The sequence below is a fragment of the Pan troglodytes genome, chromosome X (genome assembly GCF_028858775.2).
Source record: "Pan troglodytes isolate AG18354 chromosome X, NHGRI_mPanTro3-v2.0_pri, whole genome shotgun sequence".
NCBI classification, from domain to species: domain Eukaryota; kingdom Metazoa; phylum Chordata; class Mammalia; order Primates; family Hominidae; genus Pan; species Pan troglodytes.
In genome coordinates, this window is record NC_072421.2 from 16,173,683 (window position 1) to 16,197,185 (window position 23,503).

Here is a 23,503-nt window from a genome sequence, read left to right on the forward strand (position 1 = left end):
CCCTTCACTGCCTTTGGCTAAATGGGGGTTATGCTCTCCCATACTCTGGGGCAGTCCACAGCCAAAGACTGCCTAATATAAAAGGCTAGCCCCCTTGTCTTGAGGTGTGGCCTAGTCTGTGGCTCAAGTTATGCTCCAGAGAGCTTCATGGGATAAGGCTGAGGCCAAGTTTCCAGTAAAGATCACATCCTTACTTACCTCCCTCCTTTGTCCCAGCCTGCTTCCCTCATTCCCCTCTGCCTCAGAGCTCTCCTCAATGAAGCACTTGTAAAACGATCTCCTTTTCAAGCTAGGGAATCCAACCTAAGGCTCTCACAAGCCTGCAACCTGGGAATTACTATTCTACTTTATAAAATAAGGAAACTGAAACCAAAGAAAGTTAAATACCGTGTCCAAGGTTGCATAGTCATTAAGTGACACACCTAGGATTCTGAAGCCTGCGCTCATTCTGCCACATTACACAAACTCTCCTTCACTTATTTCTCATTCTAGCCTAACTTGCCGACTTCAGTATGCAGGTCAGGTCCTGCCTCTCTGTATTTGATCCTGCTGTTCTCACAGCTTGGGTCCTCCTCCCGACTCTGTGTATCTGAATCCTTCTTGTCTTTCCAAACCTAATTCAAATCCCACTTGTAAAGCACGGTCTGATCCTATCTCCTATTGCAAATGTGGTCAGTTTTCTTCCAGTTCTCCATAGAGCATGCCCTGTGTCTCTCTTACGACATGTACCACTTTCTCCCTTCGATCCAAGCTTATTTATTCACCTATTCTGTCTCATTCACAAGAGTGAAACATGGAGGGGAAGATCAATGTGTGATTCATATGTCCATCTTCCAAAAATCTTAGCACCAAATCTTTCCTGATATGGGTGCAACCATCCCCACTACCATACAACGCCAATGGATGCATGATATTTCAAAGAAAGCAGATTGTCCACAGGTTCAAGATAGAGCCTACTGGCAATCCTCTTTTCCTGGGAAAACCCAAATGTGCTCTCCTGGACTCCCAGCCTTAGTTCAAGGAGAATTAACTTATCTTTTCTGTGCTCAGAAAAGCAGAGAAAGAATTCAAGTTAAACTTCAGCCTGCCTCTGTTGTCTCCCATTTAGTATTAGTTGTGTAAGTATCAGCCCCACTACCTGAAGTCGCCCTTCCCCAGGTCCCAAGCTGTGGGATGGCAGACTGCTTTCTGAACATTTCCTGGGTCCGTTAGCATGGAATTTTCCCAGAATCCTTGAGTCATATTAGGAAGACCAACAGATACAAAGAACTTCTCGGCCTCCTTGAATATTCTCTGTGCATCCCAGGCCTGGGAAAAGAGAACAGTATTAATTCCAGCATCAAAACAACAGCATTCTTAAATTAAATAAGCCAGGCACCGAAAAACAAATACCACATGTTCTCACTTATGTGTGGAATCTAAAACAATGGAACTGGTAGAAGCAGAGAGTAGAATGGTGGTTACAGAGGCTATGGGGTGGGGGCAACGGGGAGATGATGGTCAAAGCGTACAAAGTCTCAAACAGGATGAATAAGTTGGTTTTATTTTTTTGAGATCTACTGCACAGCATAGTAAATATAGTTAATAATAGAACATTGTACATTTTGAAATTGCTAAGAGAGTAAATTTCAAATGTTCTCACTGCAAAAAAAGTATGTGAAGTAATTGATATGTTAATTAGCTTTATTTAATTATTTTTCATTGTATTCATAAATCATGAAATCACCGTGTACCCCATAAATATATACAATAATAAATGTCAATTTACAATAAAATTTTAAAATGGAAAAAAGTGCTAATGTCATTTTTAAAATAGCAGCATTATTTCTGTTGGATATATACATTGGCATAACCTTTCCAAAAGGTAATTTGATAACACACACGGATAGCATTTGAAATTCTTCTCTTTGTCTCAGTAATGCTGTCTCTAAGGAACTAACCTAAAAAATTATCAGAAATTAGATTCAACAATTACATTGAGAATTATTTTTAATAGAGAAAAAAGTTGAAACGACCATCAGAATGGTTAAATAAATAATGATACCTTTGAAAAATAGAATAATGTGCAGCCACCCAAATTATATTTATGAAAAATTTTTTGGTTTATATCCAAAAGACAGGCAATAACAAATGCTGATGAGGGTGTGGAGAAAAGGGAACCCTCCTACACTGTTGGAAGGAATGTAAGTTAGTACAACCACTATGGAAAACAGTTTGGAGGTTCCTCAAAAAAGTAAAAATAGAGCTACCATATGATCCAACAATTCCACTGCTGGGTATATACCCAAAAGTAAGGAAATCAGTATTTTGAAGAGATATCTGCACTCCCATGTTTGTTGCAGCACTATTCACAATAACCAAGATTTGGAAACAACCTAAGTGTCCATCAGTAGATGAATGGATAAAGAAAATGTGGTACACATACAAATTGGAATACTATTCAGCCATAAAAAAAATGAAATCCTGCCATTTGCAACAACACAGATGGAACTGAAGGTCATTATATTAAGTGAAATAAGCCAGGCACAGAAAGGCAAACATTACATGTTCTCACTTATTTATGGCATCTAAAAATCAAAAGAGTTGAACTCATGGACATACAGAGTGGAAGGATGGTTACCAGAGGCTGGAAAGAGTAGTGGGAAGGTGGCAGGGGCAGGTGAGGATGGTTAATTGGTACAAAAAAAAAAAAAAACAGAAAGAATGAGGCTGTGTGATTTGTGACTTTGGGCAAATCATTTACCTGAGCCTCAGTTTCCTCACCTATAGCATGGAGCTGTCACAATACCTATCTTGAGTCAGAGATGACAATAGAAGAGACGGGTGTAAAAACCCTTTAGAAAGACTAAAAATCTACATCAAGATGGCCCTATACTGCTGCTCAACTTCAAAGTGGAGCTAGAACAGCTACAAGAGTTTAGAGGCCCTTGCAGTTTCACTTTTTATTCTGCAGTGGACTTTTCCCAGGAGTATGTTATGTATGTGAAGATGTTCATTGCATTGCTTCTTACAGATGTAAAACTATTAACAAGCAAAGGTTCAACAACGCACAAATAGTAAATTATGGTGCAATTATCTGAAGAAATTTTATAAGGCAAATAGAAATATGATTAGATATTCTACTCAGAAACGCAGAATTTTAGTTGAATGAACAAATATACATAATTATACCTATAATACCATTTCATCAACAGAAGGGAACACAGAGAATTTTTTTTTTTTTTGAGACAGAGTCTCACTTTGTCACCCAGGCTGGAGTGCAGTGGCATGATCTCGGCTCACTGCAACCTCTGCCTCCCGAGTTTAAGTGATTCTCCTGCCTCAGCCTCCTAAATAGCTGAGACTACAGGCGCACACCACTATGCCCAGCTAATTTTTTTTTTTTTTTTTGTATTTTTAGTAGAGACGGGGTTTCACCATGTTGGCCAGGCTGGTCTCGATCTCCTGACCTCGTGATCCACCCACCTCGGCCTCCCAAAGTGCTGGGATTACAGTTGTGAGCCACCGTGCCCGGCCTGATAATTTTTTAATTTTAATTTTAAATTCAGGGAGTACATGTGCAGGTTTGTTACAAGGGTATATTGTGTGATACTGATGTTGGGTTTCTATTGGTCCTATCAACCAGATATGAACATAGTACTCAATAGGAAGGTTTGTATTTCTGTGGGATCAGTTGCAATGTCACCTTTGTCATTTCTGATTGTGCTTATTTGGATCTTCTCTCTTTCTCTGTTAATCTAGCTAGAGGTCTTTCCATCTTGTTTATCCTTTTAAAAAACTGACTTTTCATTTTGTTGATCCTTTGTATGATTTTTTAGGTCTCAATTTCATTAATTCTGCCCTGATTTTAGTTATCTCTTTTTTTCTAGCTTTGGAACTAGTTTGTTCTTGTTTTTCTAGTTCCTTTAAGTGTGGTGTTAGATTATTAATTTGATATCTTTCTAGGTTCTTGATGTAGGCATTTAGCACTATAAACATTCCTCTTAACATTGCTTTTGCCACATCCCAGATATGTTGTTGGTATGCTGTGTCTCTGTTTTCATTTGTTTCAAAGAATTTTTTGATATCTGCCTTAATTTCATTGTTTACTCAAAAGTCATTCTGAAATAAGTTGTTCAGTTCCAGGTTATTTCATGGTTTTGAGAGTTCCTCCTGGTATTGATTTCTATTTTTATTCTACTGTGGTCTGAGAATATGTTTGGTATAATTTTAATTTTTTGAATTTATTAAGACTTGCTTTATGACTGAGCATGTTGCCAGTCTTAGAGTATGTTTCGTATACAGATGAGAAGAATGTATATTCCATAGCTGTTAGGTGGAATATTCTATAGATGTCTCTTAGGTTCAATTGGTCAAGTGTCAAGTTTAAGTCCAGAATTTCCAGAATTTCTTTGTTAGTTTTCTGCCTCAATGATCTGTATAACACTGTCAGTGGGGTGATGAAGTACCCCACTATTATTTTCTGGATGTCTAAGTCTTTTCCTAGGTCTAAAAGTGCTATGTTTATGAATCTGGATACTCCGATGTTGGGTGCATATATATTTAGGATAATTAAGTCTTCTTGTTAAATTGAACACTTTATCATTATGTAATGACCCTCTTTGTCCTTTTTTACTGTTGTTGGTTTAAAGTCTGTTTTATCTGATACAAGAATAGCAGCCCCTGCTCTTTTTTGTTTTCTATTTGCATGATAGATCTTTCTGCATCACTTTACTTTGAACCCATGGGTGTCATTACACGTGAGATGAATCTCGAAGACAGTAGAAGGTTAGGTTTTGTTTTTCTCTCCAATTTGCCACTCTCTGTCTGTTAGGTGAAGCGTTGCTGTCATGCTGTTGTTAGCTGGTTGCTTTGTAGTCTCGATTGTGTAGTTGCTTTATGGGATCTACGGGCTATGTACTTACTTGTGTTTTGAGGAACCTAGCACATTTAAATAATTAAACCAAAGTAGTAATAAAGATGTTACTTAAAATTGTTTTAAAGATTCTTGTAATATTTTTAACACTAATAATTTTTTAAATATGCAAAAATCCCCTCATAATATTCTTGTTTTTACTATCCATAGAGATTACTGGCTGGTTACTTAGCAATGACAAACTTTGGAACGAGTGATACCAACCAGTTGACAATTCTACATCTTACCGCTTAATGGAAAACTCAGGTAATCTCCATTTCAAATACCTTTCAATGAGATCAATACTACACCTGCAATTCAAGGTATCTGAGGCCATTGTAAACTGCTTTTCCATGAAAATATAGCTACATAAGAAATAAATTTCAATTAGCTTAAATTTTTTATTTACATGGCTTCACATAAAAATAAAAATAGAAGGATGACATAAAAATAAATAAAGTTGAGAATTTAGATTTAGTTTTTAAGGGCTCTTTTTCCTACCTGGTCCACCATTGCATCAGTAACATCTATGTTTGGTTTCTGTCCAAAGGGAACTGTCAAAGAGTACAGATTTGTCCAAAATCTACCCCACATATCACCTATTTTTAAAAAAGAATCTGTTAGTATATGACAACACAGCAGAAATGTAGACATAATTTATTAAATATATGGACCATCATTGACACTGTAAATTAGAAAGAGATTTCTATAATCTACCATCCATGGTACAAAATATTACAAATTAAGCTGTTAGTAATTCCTAGTGTTGGCTTCAAAAGAGATCATATAAGATCATCATTCAGGAACTTCTACTAACTGGTAACTAAATTCCACTTTTATTCCTATATTCGTGTACTTAACTTGGTGACTTTGTAAACATCTCAAACAAATGTTAAGTTGTATTCCAAGGCCAGGGACCATAAAAAAGAAGATGTATCTAGAAAAAGTCAATCTAAGAGCAGGACCAGAATCCTGGTGCCAAAAAAATGGGGCAACAAACTTCATGAAGAGTACTCCTGTAATCCCAGCACTTTGCAGAGCTGAAGCAGGCAGATCACTTGAGATCAGGAGTTCGAAACCAGCCTGGCCAACATGGTGAAGCCCTGTCTCTACTAAAAATACAAAAATTAGCTGGGCATGGCAGCTTGAGCCTGTAATCCCAGCTACTCAGGAGGCTGAAGCAGGAGAATCGCTTGAACCCAGGAGGCAGAGGTTGCGGTGAGCTGAGATCAGCCACTGCACTCCAGCCTAGGCGACAGAGCGAGACTCTGAAAAAAAAAAAAAAAGTACTCCCTAAACTTATATTTTAAAACATAAAATTTAGTAGTGATACATGTGAAGTCCTATGCTTAAATTTTAAAGAAAAACCTATCCATCATAAAAACATATATGTGACATCAGGCTAAAGCACAGTCCACATGTAAAAGACCAAAAATGAGCCAACAAACAGTATGACCTGGCTTCTAAAGCATAAATGTGAACCTGAGCGAAATCAATAGAAGTATAGTGTCTAGAACAAAGGTAGTCATGGTACCATGTCTTTCTTTATGCTGGTCAAACCTCATCTGGAGTAACTGTTCATCTCTGAGCATGATAATTGAGGAAGGACATTGACAAAGTATAGCTCATCGAAGGGAGAACAATTATAGAAAAGTGAGGTTTTAAGGAATGGTTGATAATGTATAAGATATTTAACTTGACAAAAGAAAATAGGGTAAACATGACAATAACAATAATAGTCACTAAAATGTATTGCACCAGGTACTATGCTGTATCTTATATGATGGTTCTTTATGAATATCTGGAAGGTCATCTTGTAGAACAGGAATTGACATTCTGGGTAACCTCATAGCATGGAAATAGGACTAATGAATGGAAGGCATCAGAGGGGTGTTGCTTAAGTTCCACATAAGGTAGAATTGTATTACATTGGTTCCATGTAGCAGTAAATTAGTCTATATTGGAATGAAGAAATTATCCCATCACACCAGACAGGTTTAAGCAGAAACTGAATTACTAAATAATGCTTGCCATTGACATTGTAGGAAGGATTTCCATATTACTTTAGAGTTAAAAGCCTCCACAGGTCCTTTCTCCACATTCTCTCCTGCTGACAGACACGAGGTTTGGCTGTGGAGATTAGCTTCCAGCAACTTAGTTTGACTACAGTAGAAATGCTATGTATGCATGGCATGAAATTTTCAAATATTTATATTTTATTTGGCCTCAGCTGCTGCGGTGGGAGAGGTGAAGATGGTCACTTTCATTCATTCTTCACTTATACGATTCCAAGCCAAGCACTTTTCAGCAAGAGTAATTGGTGAAGTCTAGAATGAACTTAGGAAGCTTTCGCCCAAGCTATAACCTTCTGTTACCCCTGACCACCCCCAGCCAACCAAGCTCTGACAATATGATACTAAAATCTCAAATTCCACCTTAAGAGCTTAGCCAACCAACTTGAATACTAAAAATTATTTTCCCCATTTCCACTCTCATTTGAGCCTGTAATTCTTTCTCTAGTTATCTTAAATAACCCCTTTATCATTTGAATTGCAGCCAAAATAATAACTCTTTATGTACAAAAAAAGTAATACAATAGAGAATTGTTTAAAATAGACTTTTGGTTGAAGAAAATGCTTTCAAAATGCGATTTCTACAATGTTACTAACCACTTACAGATTTTTTCAAAAATTTTATGTTAAGGCTCACTCAAAAAGGCAATTTTATTGTTAGAAATAACAAAGAGCCAAGTACACGAAGAATTCATGGGGCTTCTTACCAAGCAAATGAGCAGGGAGGCATCCAATTGGACTGATATAGGATGGATAGGCATTCATCAACTTTGCCCTCACATAGGCATGAAGATGTTCATATAATGGTTTAATCTGAAAAGCCCAGGAAGAAAGTTTAAGACAAAGAGTAACCAATTCTAATTTCCATTCCACAACACTAGAAATAGGAGATTCTTTAAACAAGTAGAATTTCCCCAAATTATAATTCTTCTTCTCTCAAATTTCTGGAAAATTTAAAAGTATTCCTTCTTCCTAGAACTTGATGATAACTCCACTGCATAAACCAATAAACATACTTGGGAGAACACAGGTCCCAAAATAAAAGCAGATGCAAAAAATATATATTCATTTTTAAGATTGTTACCTACTTCCTTTGTTTTTACATTGAGGTATAATTTACATACTATAAAAGTCACCCATTTTCAAGTGTGTAGTTCCATGACTTTCAATAAATTAAAACTACCGGGAAACCATCACCACTATCTAGTTTTTTAATATTTCTATAACCACAAAAGGTTTCTTGTAGTCAGTTCCACTCCTATCTCTGGCTACTCTGAGTATATCAGAGTCTGTTTATTCATTCACTAGTTGAAGGACAGCTGGGTTTTCCAGTTTGGGGCTATTATGAATATTGCTGCTATGAACATTTGTGTATGTCTTTCTATGGATAAGGACGTATGTTTTCATTTATTTCATATAGAAACCTAAGAGTCATGGTAAGTGTGTGTTTAACTTTTTAAGAAATCGCCAAACTGCTTTCCAAAGTGACTGCCCCATTTTACATTTCTTCCTGCACTGTAAGAGGGCTCCAGCGTCTCCACATTCTCCCCAATACTTGGTATTGTCTATCTTTTTAATCATAGCTATCCTGGTGGGTGTGGAGTGGATTTTCATCATAGCTTTAATTTTCATTTCCCTAATAACTTTTTATTTGCCATTTGTGTAATTTCTTTGATGATGTACTTATTCAAGTCTTCTCCCCATTTCCTTTTTGGGGAGTTGTTTGTCTTACTTCCATTTTTGATAGCTCTGCCAAACTATGGCTGTGACAAGGTAACTCACATCAGAAGTTTGAAGGTTCAGGTAAAGGGGAGGCATGGCGCCAAAATGAAGGAAAAACATCCATGGGACATTTCTGTTCACAAAACTCTCTCTTCCCTATGAAGACTAGCTTACTCAAAGTAATAGTATCAATTGTCCTGAGGAAGAAAGCAAAGTCTATAGCTCTGCTAACACAGGAAGACAGTGCCAGCCCCAGGTAGCTCAAGAAGATCATTCCTACTTATAATCTAAAGGACCATTTCTTCTTATAATACTTCATTCTTATAGTCTTTCTATTGGTAATTAATGGTCAGTGACTGAAAGAAGGAGGAAAGCAGCGCAATTCTGATCATCTGTAGGGGCTGTCTTATTATTCTCTAAAATCTTTCAAACTCTAATATTCCATAACTTTATGAGGCCTGGGAATGGCTGACCAATGTGTTAAGAATGAGCCAGAATGCCTTTAGTCACTGTCCCTCTTTCCCATACACTGCGCCACAACTGTTTCTGTGTACAGTTCCTTGCTTACCTCTTCAAAGGTATGTTCCACATCTTCAATCAACTGGCCGCGGCTGTAGTCATAGCCATCTACCCCATTTACTTCATAGTCTCCTCTCCAATAATCTCCATAGTCCTCATAATCTGTTTGTTTTTTTTTTTTTTAAAGAGAAAGGGAAGAACATAAGGGAAAGAAAGAGAGAAAGCACAATATACATAGATTAGCCTTGCTGGGAGGTTAAAAGAAATTTAAAGGCTTATCACATTTTTATTGTGATAAACATCAACTCAAAGGGATGCAAATGAATAATAACAGTAAGTAATCTCTGTTTAAGCACTTGCTCTGTGCCAGGAGTTTAAATGTATTATTTTATTTAATAAGCACAAGAACCATACAAGATTGTCATTATTATAATTCCCACTGTGCAGAGTAACAGCCTATGTTTATTTTTAAATAAATTTTATTGTGTATATTTAAGGTGTACAACATGATGTTATGAGATACTTATATAATAAAATGGTTACTATAGTAAAACAAATTAACATATCCATCATCTCACATAGTTAAGCATTATCACCCCCATGGAAGAGCAGCTAAAATCTACTCATTTTGCAAAAATCCTGAATACAAAACATTATTACTAACTACAGTCCTTATGTTGTACATTAGATCTTTAGACTTGTTCATCCTGCATATCTGCTACTTTGTATCCTTTAACCCACTTCTCCCCATATCCCACCCCGCTCCACCTCACGCCTGGTAATTACTATTACTCTACCTCTGTATATTTGATTTTTTTGTAGAATCCACTTTTGAGTGGGATGATGCCATATTTTTCTTTTTATGTCTGGATTATTTCACTTAGCATAATGTCCTCCAGGTCTATCTATGTTGAGGCAAATGACAGGATCTCCTCTTTTTTAAGGCTGAATAATATCCCATTCCATATACCTAACACAGTTTCTTTATTCATTCATCCCTTGACAAACACTTAGGTTGTTTCCCTATCTTGGCTATTGCGAATAATGCTGCAGTGAACATGGCAGTGTAGATATCTTTATGAAGTGGTAATTTCATCTAATTTAGGTATATACCCAGAAGAGGGATTGCTGGATCATATGGTAATTCTATTTTTAATTTATTTAGGAATCCTCATACTATTTTTCCATAACAGCTTCACCAGTTTATATTCCCACCAACAACCTGTGCTTAGAGTGGTTAAATCACTTGTCCAAGATCACACAGCTGGTAAGCGAAAGAAGCACACTCCTAGTCTCTTAACCCTGGGTGTGTACTCTCTTGATACATCAGTTTGTATCTTTAGCTTTAAAATATGTGACTGGATCTCTAAGTTTTTAAATTCTTCTTTTGTTCAGGGCCTTTTATTTTTAGATCAGACCCGACTCATCTTAGACTTTGCCACAGTGAACCTGTGTTTGTTTGCAAATTATATGTATCAATAGCATGTTTCTATGTGCTTCCTTTAGTATCTCACCATCAGAAAACACAAGCTTGTGTTAGGATATTAGCTAATAAAGTTTGTAAACATAATTTAATAATTTTTATTTTTATATTCACATTGGCAATTAATGATCAGGAAGATGAGGAGAGAAATAAATATTTGGATGAAAGGACATGCAGGATATTGTTTTAAAAATGGTGATAAGCTATTGTCTCCAGCTTGCCTAAGGCTTAAGAATACTGAATTTAAGTGGCAGTGAAAGAAATGTTAAAACAACAAATGCGGGAAAAAAATTCTTCCTTACTCAACCTCAGTGGGCAGTAAATCATCAAAGCAAAATGTGAATCATGATTCCATGACTTCAGCTCACTATTCAGGGAAGAGAATAAGTTAAGAGATATGGAAATTCCTTCCTATGTTAAGATTTTTTATGACCGCATAATTTCAGATATAATTACAACTGCAGAAAATAATACATTTCCAGCCTAAACTAATCTGATATTTTTTCTTTCTGGGGTATCACCCTAAGGTAGACACACAAATGACCTTTGAAAGTGAACTGTGGGGGCTTTAGACAAAAGACAGTGACTCTGTCTTTCATCCTGAGAAATGGGATCCCCCCCTTAATCCCCAGACTCCCTCAGGAACTTTTAGGGGCCTGAGATCTTCCTAGATTACTTATAATTCATAATTCCTGGATAATTTATTTTAGGCCTTGTAGTTGAGTCTCATTCTTGAGCTTCTTGAATTGTAGAATGCCAGTGCACCTTTTCTTTTTCCCCAGTAATTTCTTTTGAAAACAGGTAATCTGAATTGTTGAGGACATGATTGTTAATTGAGGGGTATCCCTGATATCAAAGGGCAGGCTTGGTAATGCAGAAGAAATAGCCCTGCGGCCACACAGAGAGCTTCAGGACCTCTACAGATCAGCAAACTTACGATTTGCTCTTGCCATCTCATTTTTCAAGACCACATACTCTTCATATAATGGCCTCAGCTGCTTGCCGACCTCAGATCTCCAGCTTTCCCAAGCCCAGAGCCTCTCATTGTAGTCTAAACTGTTTGCCATTATTTCATTCAAACCTGTTATCCCAAAGCACACAAAGACAAGAAAAGATGCCTTTGTAAAAATTTTATTTGTAAAGAACTACATGAACTTTAAAGAATTAAAAGTAAGGTTGGAAGACATCAGGTCATAAAGTGGTTAAATAAAATCTCATGATTCATTCATGCCCTTGCCCTTATAGTTCCAAAATATGTCTGCAGAGAAAATAAACCACTGAAATGACTTACTTATTGACTTGATCAAATTAAGTAAATGTGATACAATTTACAAGAAAGTTTTACTAAAAGTTAAAAGAGCATCTATGTGTTGAAACACACATATCTGCAATCATTTTTAAAATTTGAGAGAAAAGTAAATTTCATAATCACTACTCAAAATTAGTAGCCTACCTGGTTCAAGTAATAAGCATTCTTGTGGATTATTTGGGTTACAAACTTTTCCAGTACTGTAGATGGCGCTCATTGTATTTAGAATTGTGTTCAACTGCAAATTTAAGATAATAAACAATGTTAACAATGGAAATTTTGCTGAAGAGAATGCTAATATAAAGATATCCTTTTGACCACATGATTTTTTGATTACTCAAAATACAGTAATTTACTTCTTTGCCGTGTATCTTTCTGTATGTGGAGAAGGAATAGCCCAGTTAAGTTTCCCCACTGTCAACTAGCACAAAGTGCTATAAGCACATAATAAATATATATGGAGTAATTGAAATAACCAGATCTACCAAAACCCAAAGAAGTTTTCTTATCTACACATACACAGAGAAGTGCATTTTTTGTTTCATTCAGCATTTATTGAACCTGTAATATGTCCTACACTCTGACAATTCTGAAGTGAACAAGTCAAAGACCATAAAGTCATAGGACAGTGAGGCAGCCATGAAATCAATAACTATTAATACATAACAGAATGACAAGTGCTATAACTGTCACCAAAAAGTGATGCGGTAGTATAGGAGCAGGGAGAAATTAATAACTAATAACCTGGAGATTCAAGAATGGGTCCAAAGAGAAGGGAAGATAAGAGCTGTGTCTTGGAGAAGAAGTAGGCACTGGTCATGTAGAGAAGGGAGGTAGAGGGAAGAGTCTAAAAGATGGAAGGAGGTTGGAAAAGACAAGGCATTCCCAGGGGACAGTGAGATGTTGAATGAAACTGGAGCAATGGTGTTCATTAGGGGAAATGAAAGACATGAGAATGGAGAGACGAGCAGGGGCCAGATCACGAGGGACCGTCTATGCCATACCAAAGTTTTTAAACTTTACCCTGCAGATAAAGTGAAGGTGATAAAGTGAAGCAGTGCTACTCCAGGTGTAATCCGTGGACCAGTGCAAGTGACAAATAGTTTGTTTCCATTCTGTGATAAGTACAGGAATTAAGAGAATAAAAGTTTACAAACTTTGGAGAACAATTTGATATTTCCATGACATCTAAGCATGTAATCAATGAACTTAAGCAAGTATTGATCTGCAATGTATTGGAAATAAAGGAATAAAGGAGGGAGAAAGGAAAGACGGGAGGGAGGAGAGAAGGAGGGAAGGAAGAAGAGAAAGAAGGAAGGAAGGAAGGAAGGAAGGAAATGGTTCTCTCCCTCAGATTGATTTAAGAAGCACTGGATTAAAGGATCTGTTTCTCCTTCTCCTATTTCCCTTTGGTTCTGCCTTGAGAGTCATCCTAAAACATGAAATAGATCCTATGTTTAAAACTTCCACACGATCCCATAGTCCAAAGGAACAAACCTAAATTCCTTACCATGGCACAAAACCCCTCATGGTCTCTCTCTACCTCTTCTTCAATCTCCACTGCTTCCTCTCCATCGAATCTAAGCAACCTCGAGTCCCTCCTCTTCCCAAACACTTTAAGCTCTTACATGCACTTCAGTGGTTTTCGGTCCTGGCTACACATTAGAATTATCTGGGGATTTTTTAAAAAATAGAATTTCTAGGTTCCACCTAGGCTAGACCAGACTGTCTATATGCGAATGGGCAAGGTTTCCTATAGTGTCCTTGTTGGGGGAAAAAATGGAGAAACATAGAATGGATAAAGTAAAGTGCATTGATAATTAGTTGGATAATTGGACCCAAAGAATGCAGAAAAATAAATGTTAACTTGTAGAAAGATACATTTCACATGGTTTTATCTTTGCCTTTTTGATGCACTTTTATTTTTATATTCACAGATTAGAACATACAAAGTTCCAGAGGACAAGCAACTGAGAAAGAAGACTTTCTTTTTAAATAGCTAAATATTTTAGGTTAAAAACATTTCAATAGGCTATATCAGAGGTCTGCAAACTGTGTTCTGCAGACCAAATCCTGTCTGCTGCCTGTTTTTGTAAAGTTTTATTTGAACACAGCCATACTTGTTCATTTATATATTAGCTACAGCTGATTTCCTGATACAACAGCACAGTTGACTAGTTGCAACACAGACAATACCTAAATACACAAAACCTAAAATATTTACTGTCATCTGTTCCTTTACAGAAAAAAAAGTTTGCTGTTGACATTGTGGACAAGATCATTCTTTGTTGTTGGGGGCCATCCCATGCATTGTGAAATGTTCTGCAGCATCCCTACCCACTAGATGTCAACAGTATCCCCATTTGTGGCAACCAAAAACATCTCCAGACATTGTCAAATATCCCCGGAGGGCTAAATCACCCCCAGTTGAGAACCACTGACATAAACTAACTGTATTCTTCAGGCTGCCTGATCCTTCAGGAAGGTGACCTAACACTAGGGGGTGTCCATACACACCACAGTGCCAGGGACAATCTCAGTTTAACTCTGTGTTTGAATACAATTATTACCAGTGTCTTTCACTCTCAAAGATTCCAGTTTGAATAATAAATTATATGGGCACCTTACCTAGGCATAGAGAGAGATTTTTCTAACATCAGCATTACTATTTTTTCAAATAAAGGCAGCTGCGGGTGATATTAATGTTTAATATTTCCCAAATATTTCAACTCTTGGGATCAATGCTAAAATGTTCACAAACGTACCCGTTTGCTCTTGTCTTCTGAGAGCACTGAAGACCCATTTTGCTGAAGAGCCTGCAGCTGAAGCTTGACTGTGAGATTCTGAATTTCTTGTAGTGGATACATTTGGGCAAGTGTGGACTGTTCCTTTAAAAAGGCAGACCATTTGTCCCCAGCATTATTCTGAAATGACAGAAAAGAAAATTGAAGTTGGAATGGCATTGCTTGAAGAGATAGAACAGAAGATATAGTCCAAATAATATCTGGTGAAACATTTAATATTTCCTGAGTGATTTAGTCCTCTACTCCGCTGAAGGTCAAGGTTTAGGTTAAGAGTGACCAGGCCACTTTTGACCACTCTCTCTCTCTCTCTCTCTCTGGCCTATTGCCTGGTTTTCCCAAGGGTCTTGTCCCCAGAACTGGAAATGAATTCTCACAGATAATCCACATTGTGGGGCCCTGGAATTTATAGCCTTAGTGCTGTGACATAGATGAGTTGGCCAAGAATTCAAAGACGAGTGCTCTAAAAAGAGAATCCAGTAGAGCTCAGAGTGGACTTAATGAGAATACAGCCCCCTAATAACAATGGAAACCATAAGAAATGAGAACCGGTTCACAGTAACCTCCTAGCTGCCATGACTTAGCCCAGGGATTTTGATCTTAAGTTAGGATTCCCAAAAAAGGCTTCCCAGAAAATGGCCATTGGTAGCCATGGTGATTTTCTACCAGCAAAAGAAATCATCAAGCAAGTGATGATGCCAGGACACATTTCCCCCCCTCCTGAATCTTGAACATCAGTTGGAAAGTGGACTTCTCCAAACTACTGTAGTGTAGTCTTTTCTCAACGTACAAATTCATTTCCATTTACCAAAGATCAAAATGAGCAACTACTTGGTATATTGTACTGCCCTAGACCACACAAAAGAGATAACATTTGAGGAAAGTAAGAATTCTGCTCCTGGACTCAAGTACCTTAGCCTCTCTGAGCCACAGTTGTCTTATCTGCAAAATGAAAGTAATAATAGGACTTACCTCCAAGGACTGTTGTAAGGATTCGAAGAAGTAACAAAAAAATGAAATGCTTACAAGAGTGCCTAACACATCCTAATCATTCAACAAATGTTAGTTATTTTATTATTTATTTATTATTATGTTATGATTTATTTTATATTTTGTTATGTATAGGGGAAAAGTCGTTGTCCTTAGATTGCTTTCCATTTTATCAGACAGATAAGATATGCATTATAAATGTTTCATTAATGAAACATAAGAGTATATAATAATGTATAAATTATGAGTGGGCCAAGCAGTTTCTGTTACAAGAAAGAGGAAATTCATGCAGGTGACCATACTTGGCCAAGCCCTCATGCAGAAGTTGCAACTTAAGACAGACCTGAAAGTAGGTAGCAGTCAGATGAGTAGAGAATACTTTGCAAAATAATTTACCTCATTTGATTTTCTTAACAACACTATGAGGTAGAAAATCACTCTCTCTCCTTTTTTGTACACACAGAAAGCGGCTGAGAGAAATAAACAGTGGAGCTGGCAATCAGCCACCAGCATTTGATCCTGGCCCTGTGGCAGACAGACTCTAAGAATGCTCCCATGATCTCTGCCTTTGGTGGTCACACCCTTGTGTGATCCCCTCCCCATAAGTATGAGCAGACCTGTGATTTACTTTCAACCAATAGCATACAACACAGGTGACAGGATGTTCATGTTTACATTACATAAGATTTTAACTTTAATCTTGATAGAAGACTCTCTCCTTTGCTGACTTGTTGCAGCAAGATGCCACGTTGTGAGCTACCCTATGGAAAAGGCCACATGGCAAATAATTAAAGACGGCCTCTGAGTAATTGCATTGGCTTGGAAGTATATCCATCCCCAGCCAAGCCTCAGAAGAGACCATAGCTCTAGCCAGCACCTTGAATGCAACCATATGAGACTTAGAAGCAGAAGAGCCAGCTGAACTGTGCCTGGACTCCTAGCCCACAGATACGGTGGGATATTAAATATGTGTTGTTTTAATCTGCTAAGCTTGTGGTAACTTTTTACACAATAGATAACTAGTACAGCTCCCACAGGTAGAACTTCAGGCATGATTGCACTTTCCAGGCCAAGGAATTTCACTTTTACCCTCTGAGAATTAGGCAGTCACTGAGGGTTTTGACTACGCATGTGACATGATGGAAATGGTGCACGGAAGTGGCAGTAATGAGCCACACAAGAGACAGAGAAAATAATGGCAGTGAAAATGGAAAATAGGCTGTGTGTAGTGGTTCATGCCTGTAATCCCAGCACTTTGGGAGGTTGAGGTGGGAAGATCGCTTGAGCCCAGAAGTTTGAGACAAGCCTGGGCAACAAGGCGAGACCCCATCTCTGCAAATAATACAAAAACTAGCCAGGTGTGGTGGCTCGCACCTGTAGTCCCAGCTACTCAGGAGGCTGAGGTGGGAAGATTGCCTGAGCTTGGGGAAGTCGAGGCGCAGTGAGCCATGATCGCGCCACTGCACTCCAGCCTGAATGACAGAATGAGAATCTGTCTCAAAAAAAAAAAAAAAAAAAAAAGGAAAGCAATTTCTTTCTTTACTGAACACTCACAATCTCTCAGAAACTGCTTTTTGATTAATCTTCACAACAACCTTGTGAGGGAGTTGTTATTGTCTCAACTTTACAAATAAGGGAAATGAGGCACACAGCAGGTAACTTTCCCTAGGTCACACAGCTAGAAATTAGAAGAACCAGGGCATCAACCCAGTGTTTACTTCCGAAGCTAATGCTCTGAACTATTATCCTACAGGTTGTATTTGACACATTCTAGTCTTCTCTCTAACATGCAGGAGTGGGAAGAAGTGAGCTATGGGAAGAGGAGTTTGGTCTGCAGCACAAACTCATCTATGCAACCCACCTGACTCACTTCTCAATCCCTACCTGGCTTCACCCAATCCAGATGATTTACTGTGAAGCAAAATTTCTGGTAAAACTTTCATACCAAATTATAGGAATAATTTTACTCTCTATCTATGGGAAATAACTCACTACCTCCCAAAGGCCTCAGTCTTAGAACATTGTTTATCATACTACATGTAGGAATTTTGAGGCTATCCAATTTTATTTTAGTTATCATTACCATCCTACATGTGTTATAATTATATCACCAAAAAAAATCACTTTGTGTTGCCTTGCATTTTGGCCCCTGAGGAGGTATTATTCCTTGCCAAGCTATTCGTTTAATATCATTTACAATTTATTCTGTATCCTTACCCTAGGGCTCCCAAGCCTAAATAAAACAGATAGCTTAGTAGTTATGCAAAGAATCAGTCAGTTCATGCATACCTATCAGATAATTTAGTGGTTGATAGCTATATTTAGACTGAATGATGAATGGAATGAAGCATATATAGCAGCTTACATAGCCCCAGGCTTGAAAGGAACCATTACAGATAAAATTGGTGGCATTCCACACTACCTCTGGGCAAAGGCAGGAGAGAAGCAACTAAAACTGCAACAGTTTCTGTAGCCATACAAGGGAGTTTTGGGAGTAAGGAACACGTTGTTTGAGATAATCACAAGAAATTAAAACAGTCTCTAAATCCCATCCGTAACTGCAATGGATAGCATATTCCCAACTTGAGAGAGATCCTTTGTAATTTCAAGGACTGTAGGCGTAAAATCCTAGATTATATTTTAAAACATTCAAAAAGATACTCTGCTCTTTTTGGCCCTAACTATATGCATAAATTAAATACATGATTTATCAGGCCATAGGTCTGGTGGTCTTTACCCAACTTGTGATAATTGTATTTAAACTATTAAAATCCTTTTGTAAGAAGTTGTTTGAGATTTAAAGTATTGACAACTTATTTTCTCTTTTTCTATAGCTCACTATCACCTAAACCAGGCTATATACTTTTAGTAACCTCTAAACCATTTCTTCCCCTGTAGGTGTGAGAGTTCCATGAAGACAGAAAATGAAAAACTGAATGGAATCTTTAGCATCTATCCAGTACCTTGGAGCCCAAATCTCCCAGGAAAACTTTCACCCTTGGCTCCCATATGCTGGCTCAATTTCCAGATAGAGCTGTCAAAACCGCATCAGGTTCAAAGACAAAAGCTGCCTTGGTTACTTTCTAAATATGCCCAGGTACTTGCATATTAAAAAAAAAAAAGTCTTCCATTTAACAAAATAGGTAATGTAAATTATAAGAATGTGAATTCCATAACTCAAGCTTAGGATTTAAGAAATTATTTTTTCTTTATTTTAGATTGGGGGTTTAATATTTTAACATTTAAAATTTTTAATCTGTATGAACATTTTTATTTTTTCCTAACTTTATCTCATGGGAAAAAAAAGTGCTCGCCCCTGAATTTTATTTTATGTGCTGCACAGTGATCTTCCCCGACTTGTACCTGTGTGTAGGTGTTCATGTGTATTAAGGGGCATGGGACAGACTCATTAGAGACAGGGATGAAATTTCCTTGGGTATATACAGAATAGCAGTTTAGAATTACCCTGGTCTGAGTTCACTGTGACTCTATCCCTGGAGACAGGAATAGGTTCAGAAATGGGGCATGCCCAAGACCCTAGGGACCCTGGCAGCAGGGGGGCTGAAGAAGCTCTAGAGACCACGCAAAGAGTAAGTGTGGTAGGCTAGGTGCAGTGGCTCATGCCTGTCATCCCAGCACTTTGGGAGCCTGAGGCAAGAGGATCGCTTGAGCCCAGGAGTTCAAGACCAGCCTGGGAGACAAAGTGAGATCTCATCTCTACAAAAAAAAATGTTAAATGATGCGAGAGGATCATTTGAGCCCAGGAGGTCAAGCTGCAATGAATCATGATCATGCCACTCCATTCCAGCCTGGGCAACAGAGCGAGACCCTTTAAAAAAAACAAAAGTATAGGCCTCATGCTCTCTCTTCACAGCTTCTGGTAACTCACCAAGAAATAGCTACAACGTGTCCTTGCTTTTGTTTTTTGGCCAGGAATTGCTTGATCCTGAAAGTCTTGTAAGAAAACATGATGAGAAATGGTCAACCACACATACCACAATGGCAGAGAAAGGGAGAGAGCTTTGGAAACCTGTTTTAACCAAGCTTTTTTTTCCATATCTCTATCTGATGGACCTCTCCACACTTCTACATCAGCAGCTTTATGACACTATACTGATCAAGTTTGGATGCCTTCTATTATTTTGAGGTATATTCTCACAGCTTGACATAAGGATCACCACTTAAGGATACTGTTTTGGGATCTGTGAGAGAAGAAATTCCTAAATCCTTGCACTTGTTAAAGCATCTGGCTTTCCCAGAGCATTCTGATATTTGTCAGAACTGGTTTAATCATAGTTTTTTTGTTGTTTGTTTTTGCTTTTGTTTTGGAGGGCTCTGCCTGGATTCTGTGACCTTTTGGAGTCCCTTGGAGGTCTGTGACAAAGAGGAAAGGAATTCCCAAGTCCAGCCTCACCCAAGCCCTGATTAGCTTAATTACTAGTTCTTTCACTAAGCCTCCAGTTGCATTTTTCAGTTAATATATCATTTGTAGAGAATCTTTAGATATTCCTATTGATATTGTAGGCTAAAGGAAATTATTAACTCAATAACTTATGGCATTTCCATGAAATGCTTTGAAATCCTAACTGTGATGAGAATTATGGTGGTAACTTTATAAAGAATATTCTCTTGTTTCCAAGCATCTGGATTGAGACCAGTGAATTATTTTGTAATGATTTTCTGAATGAACCCCAGGGTCAATTAAGTTTAGTTATCTGGGACTCCAAAATCCGGGATATGGAGGCAAACATCCAATCTCACAACTCAGAGCATTTTTTTTTATTTCCCTTTTCAGTTTCATGGGCAGTAATCTAATCTTTAAGAGGCAACAAATAGCCCAATAGAGCCATGAGAACTCACCATGTTTTGGACATTCTCTTCAGTAATATTGGTGTTATAATTCCAAGAAGCAAGTGAACTTTGATAGAACAGGTCTTCGGCTTCGTGGTTAAACTTGTCCAAAAATGTCTTGGCCTGTTCCTCAATGGTGGACTGAGCAGCAGTTACAGCAACAAGGCTGAGAAGGAGCCAGGAAGAGCCTGACATCGTCCCCTGTGAGCCAAGATCACATCCACTGAATGACTTTCCCTAGACTAAAACCTCCTCATGAGATTTTCTCTCTTATCAGCCTTTGAACTTGGGTTGGGCGCTGAGCAGGAAAGACCAAAAAAAGAAAAAGAAGAAGAACACAGTAAACAATCTGCTGAGCCAATATAAAGTTCATCCTGGAGAGGACAGATATGTAACAGATTTTAGAATAATTTTTTAAAGTGAATCAAATAAGAATACGTTATTCTTTAATCCTAGAGAACCTTACCTCTCCTGTCACTTTATGGCCAAATCAAAACCGGTACTTTTGGTTAATATTTTCCTAGAAAGCTGTTAAAGATACACGGAAAATGTTATAATTTTACAGTGACCAAAGAGGTCTAGAACTAGGGATCATGAAGATAATGTTGGTGTTTGTATGGTTTTCAGACAATTTCATTAATAGGTTATCTCACATTTATTTTTATTTCAAGATCATATTCCCAGAAACTCTCTACTTGGGCAACATTTTCCCTTCCAAATACATGACTTTGCCCTTGTCTTTATGGAATTCATATTTCTGATCAGTTTTTGTTTTTTTTGTTTTTTGTTTTTTTTTTGAGACTGAGTCTCGGTCTGTCGCCCAGGCTGGAGCACAGTGGCGCGATCTCGGCTCACTGCAAGCTCTGCCTCCCAGGTTCACGCCATTCTCCTGCCTCAGCCTCCCGAGTAGCTGGGACTACAGGTGCCCACCACCACGCCCAGCTAAGTTTTTGTATTTTTAATAGAGACGGGGTTTCACCGTGTTAGCCAGGACGGTCTCTATCTCCTGACCTTGTGATCTGCCCAACTCGGCCTCCCAAAGTGCTAGGATTACAGGCGTGAGCCACTGTGCCCAGCCATTTCTGATCAGTTTTAATTTCCATGGCCATTTTTTAAAATTATGACTACTCTCCACTCCACAGGTCAACTCTCCTGATCTGCCTTTGCAAAACTTAAAAAAGCTCATTTCCTATTTCTCACACTGGTTCTGTGGCTGACTTATTTGAGTGCCTCCTTCTCCTTCACTTACCTATTCAAAACTCAGTCAAGGTCACGTGGAAGTAAGAAAGCCTCCACATGGTATGAAATCCAAAGAGTATCTATGTCAACTCCTGATCCTCTGTAGCCATGGGATCACAACAACATAAAATTCAAAGAGATTTTAGTGGTTATCTTGTCAAATTTCAGAAGCGAGCTCAGTGTCCTCATTGCCAGAGTGTATGTATGAGTGCCACAGATCAAAGAGAGGAGCACTTTAAATGGCAGGGTTCAAGGGCCTACTTGACGATGATTGTGAAACTCTGACACAGAGAAAATATTTCTTCACCCAGAAAAGCAAGTCTTCCAGGTTCAGGTGACATTGCAATAATCAAGCCTTTAAAAAAATGTCCGCTGCTTTTCCTTATTCCAAAGTTGTGTATATTATTGTAGAATAGGAAAAAAACAATTATAAGTAACTATTCAAAGTGCTTTGTGTTATAATATCTCATTTGAGCATCACAAGAAACCTATAGGCAAATATTTTATCACCATTTTATGAATTATGAAACTAAGCTTAAGTAAATTGCTATATCTCACTCAGCTAACAAATGATGGAATCAGAACATGGATCTATGTATTCTGATTCTAGAGTATAGGCTCTTAACTAACTTGTAGTCAACAGTCTAAAAGCAATAGTGGAGGCATAGATAAAATGTGACAGAGGGCCTTGTGCCTCAGTGAAGATGACAGATTTAGTTACACTGCATCAAAAAGAGGTGGACTCTTACTTCCCTTGATGTGAATCAAAATATACTCTCCTTTTAAAAAATAAAGCAGCTCACAAATATAAGTAATAATAATGAAGAATTTTAAATGAAAGTGAGATGAGGGTAAAAAAAAAAATCAGTGCAGAAATTTCAGAAAAGCTCCTCCCACATTCCAGGAAACCTAGATCCACTCACTCCTTGCACACAATAGGAGAAAAAACAGGCAAGAAAGAGGACAGCACACGAGTATCTGAAGAAAAGGTTGAAATGTTACTGTAATAAAAGCGGAAATAAATTTCTACACAGGTAAGTTCCTAAATGAAACACGTGGGTTTAGTGGAAAAAATGGGAGTAGTCCAAATTCAATTCGCTGAGGCAGAAAATACGATTAACTTGATCAAACTGAAATGGAGAAAGCAAGATATAAAATCTGAAAGCTAAGAATAAATGAACAAGGAGCCTGGGACAGCAGTGAGGCAGGCAGGAAAATGCTAGAAGCCAAGAAACTTTGAGAAGCAAGGGAAAAGGGAGAATAGTCTACAGTGATTCTGTAGAAAAACTAGCCCAGAATGGCCAACTGCAAGCACTGACTGAATTATTGGAATTTTTGTTCACACTTTTTTGAGAAGATATCAATGTTCTGATAGTTCCCCAGAAGCGTTCTCTCTGAGCCCATTCCGAGAATGGAAAGAATTCACTGAAGACTCAGGAGATGAGACCCAGAAAAACAATTGGTCTAAAGGAATGTATTGTCTTTGAGAAAAATTGGAGAATCAGAAAAAATTAGAAGACCAAAGATGCAGGAAAGATGTTCTATGTTTCAAAAAGATTGGGGGAGGGGGTGGATTTCATAATGGTAAAGGGAAGTTTGACCTTAACACCTAGTAAAGCTATA

At 37.8% G+C, this 23,503-nt stretch overlaps 1 protein-coding gene across 2 annotated transcripts in view; it reads right to left on the bottom strand.

The window, feature by feature from the left end:
* ACE2 (angiotensin converting enzyme 2) overlaps nt 1–21,248 on the bottom strand; it is a 40,296-nt gene extending 19,048 nt beyond the window's left edge. The window contains exons 1-9 of one of the 2 annotated variants that reach the window (XM_016942979.3): nt 21,108–21,248; nt 20,651–20,939; nt 14,765–14,923; nt 12,144–12,237; nt 11,628–11,771; nt 9,257–9,369; nt 7,674–7,779; nt 5,396–5,493; nt 1,139–1,308 (exon numbers count right to left, since the gene is read on the bottom strand). In XM_016942979.3, coding sequence (XP_016798468.1) covers nt 1,139–1,308; nt 5,396–5,493; nt 7,674–7,779; nt 9,257–9,369; nt 11,628–11,771; nt 12,144–12,237; nt 14,765–14,923; nt 20,651–20,836 — 1,070 coding nt within the window. In that variant the 5' untranslated portion in view covers nt 20,837–20,939; nt 21,108–21,248. Of the gene's footprint in view, nt 1–1,138; nt 1,309–5,395; nt 5,494–7,673; nt 7,780–9,256; nt 9,370–11,627; nt 11,772–12,143; nt 12,238–14,764; nt 14,924–20,650; nt 20,940–21,107 lie in introns of those variants that run through there. The other variant, XM_016942980.3, reaches the window with a different exon arrangement.
* Nucleotides 21,249–23,503: the final 2,255 nt, after the last annotated feature.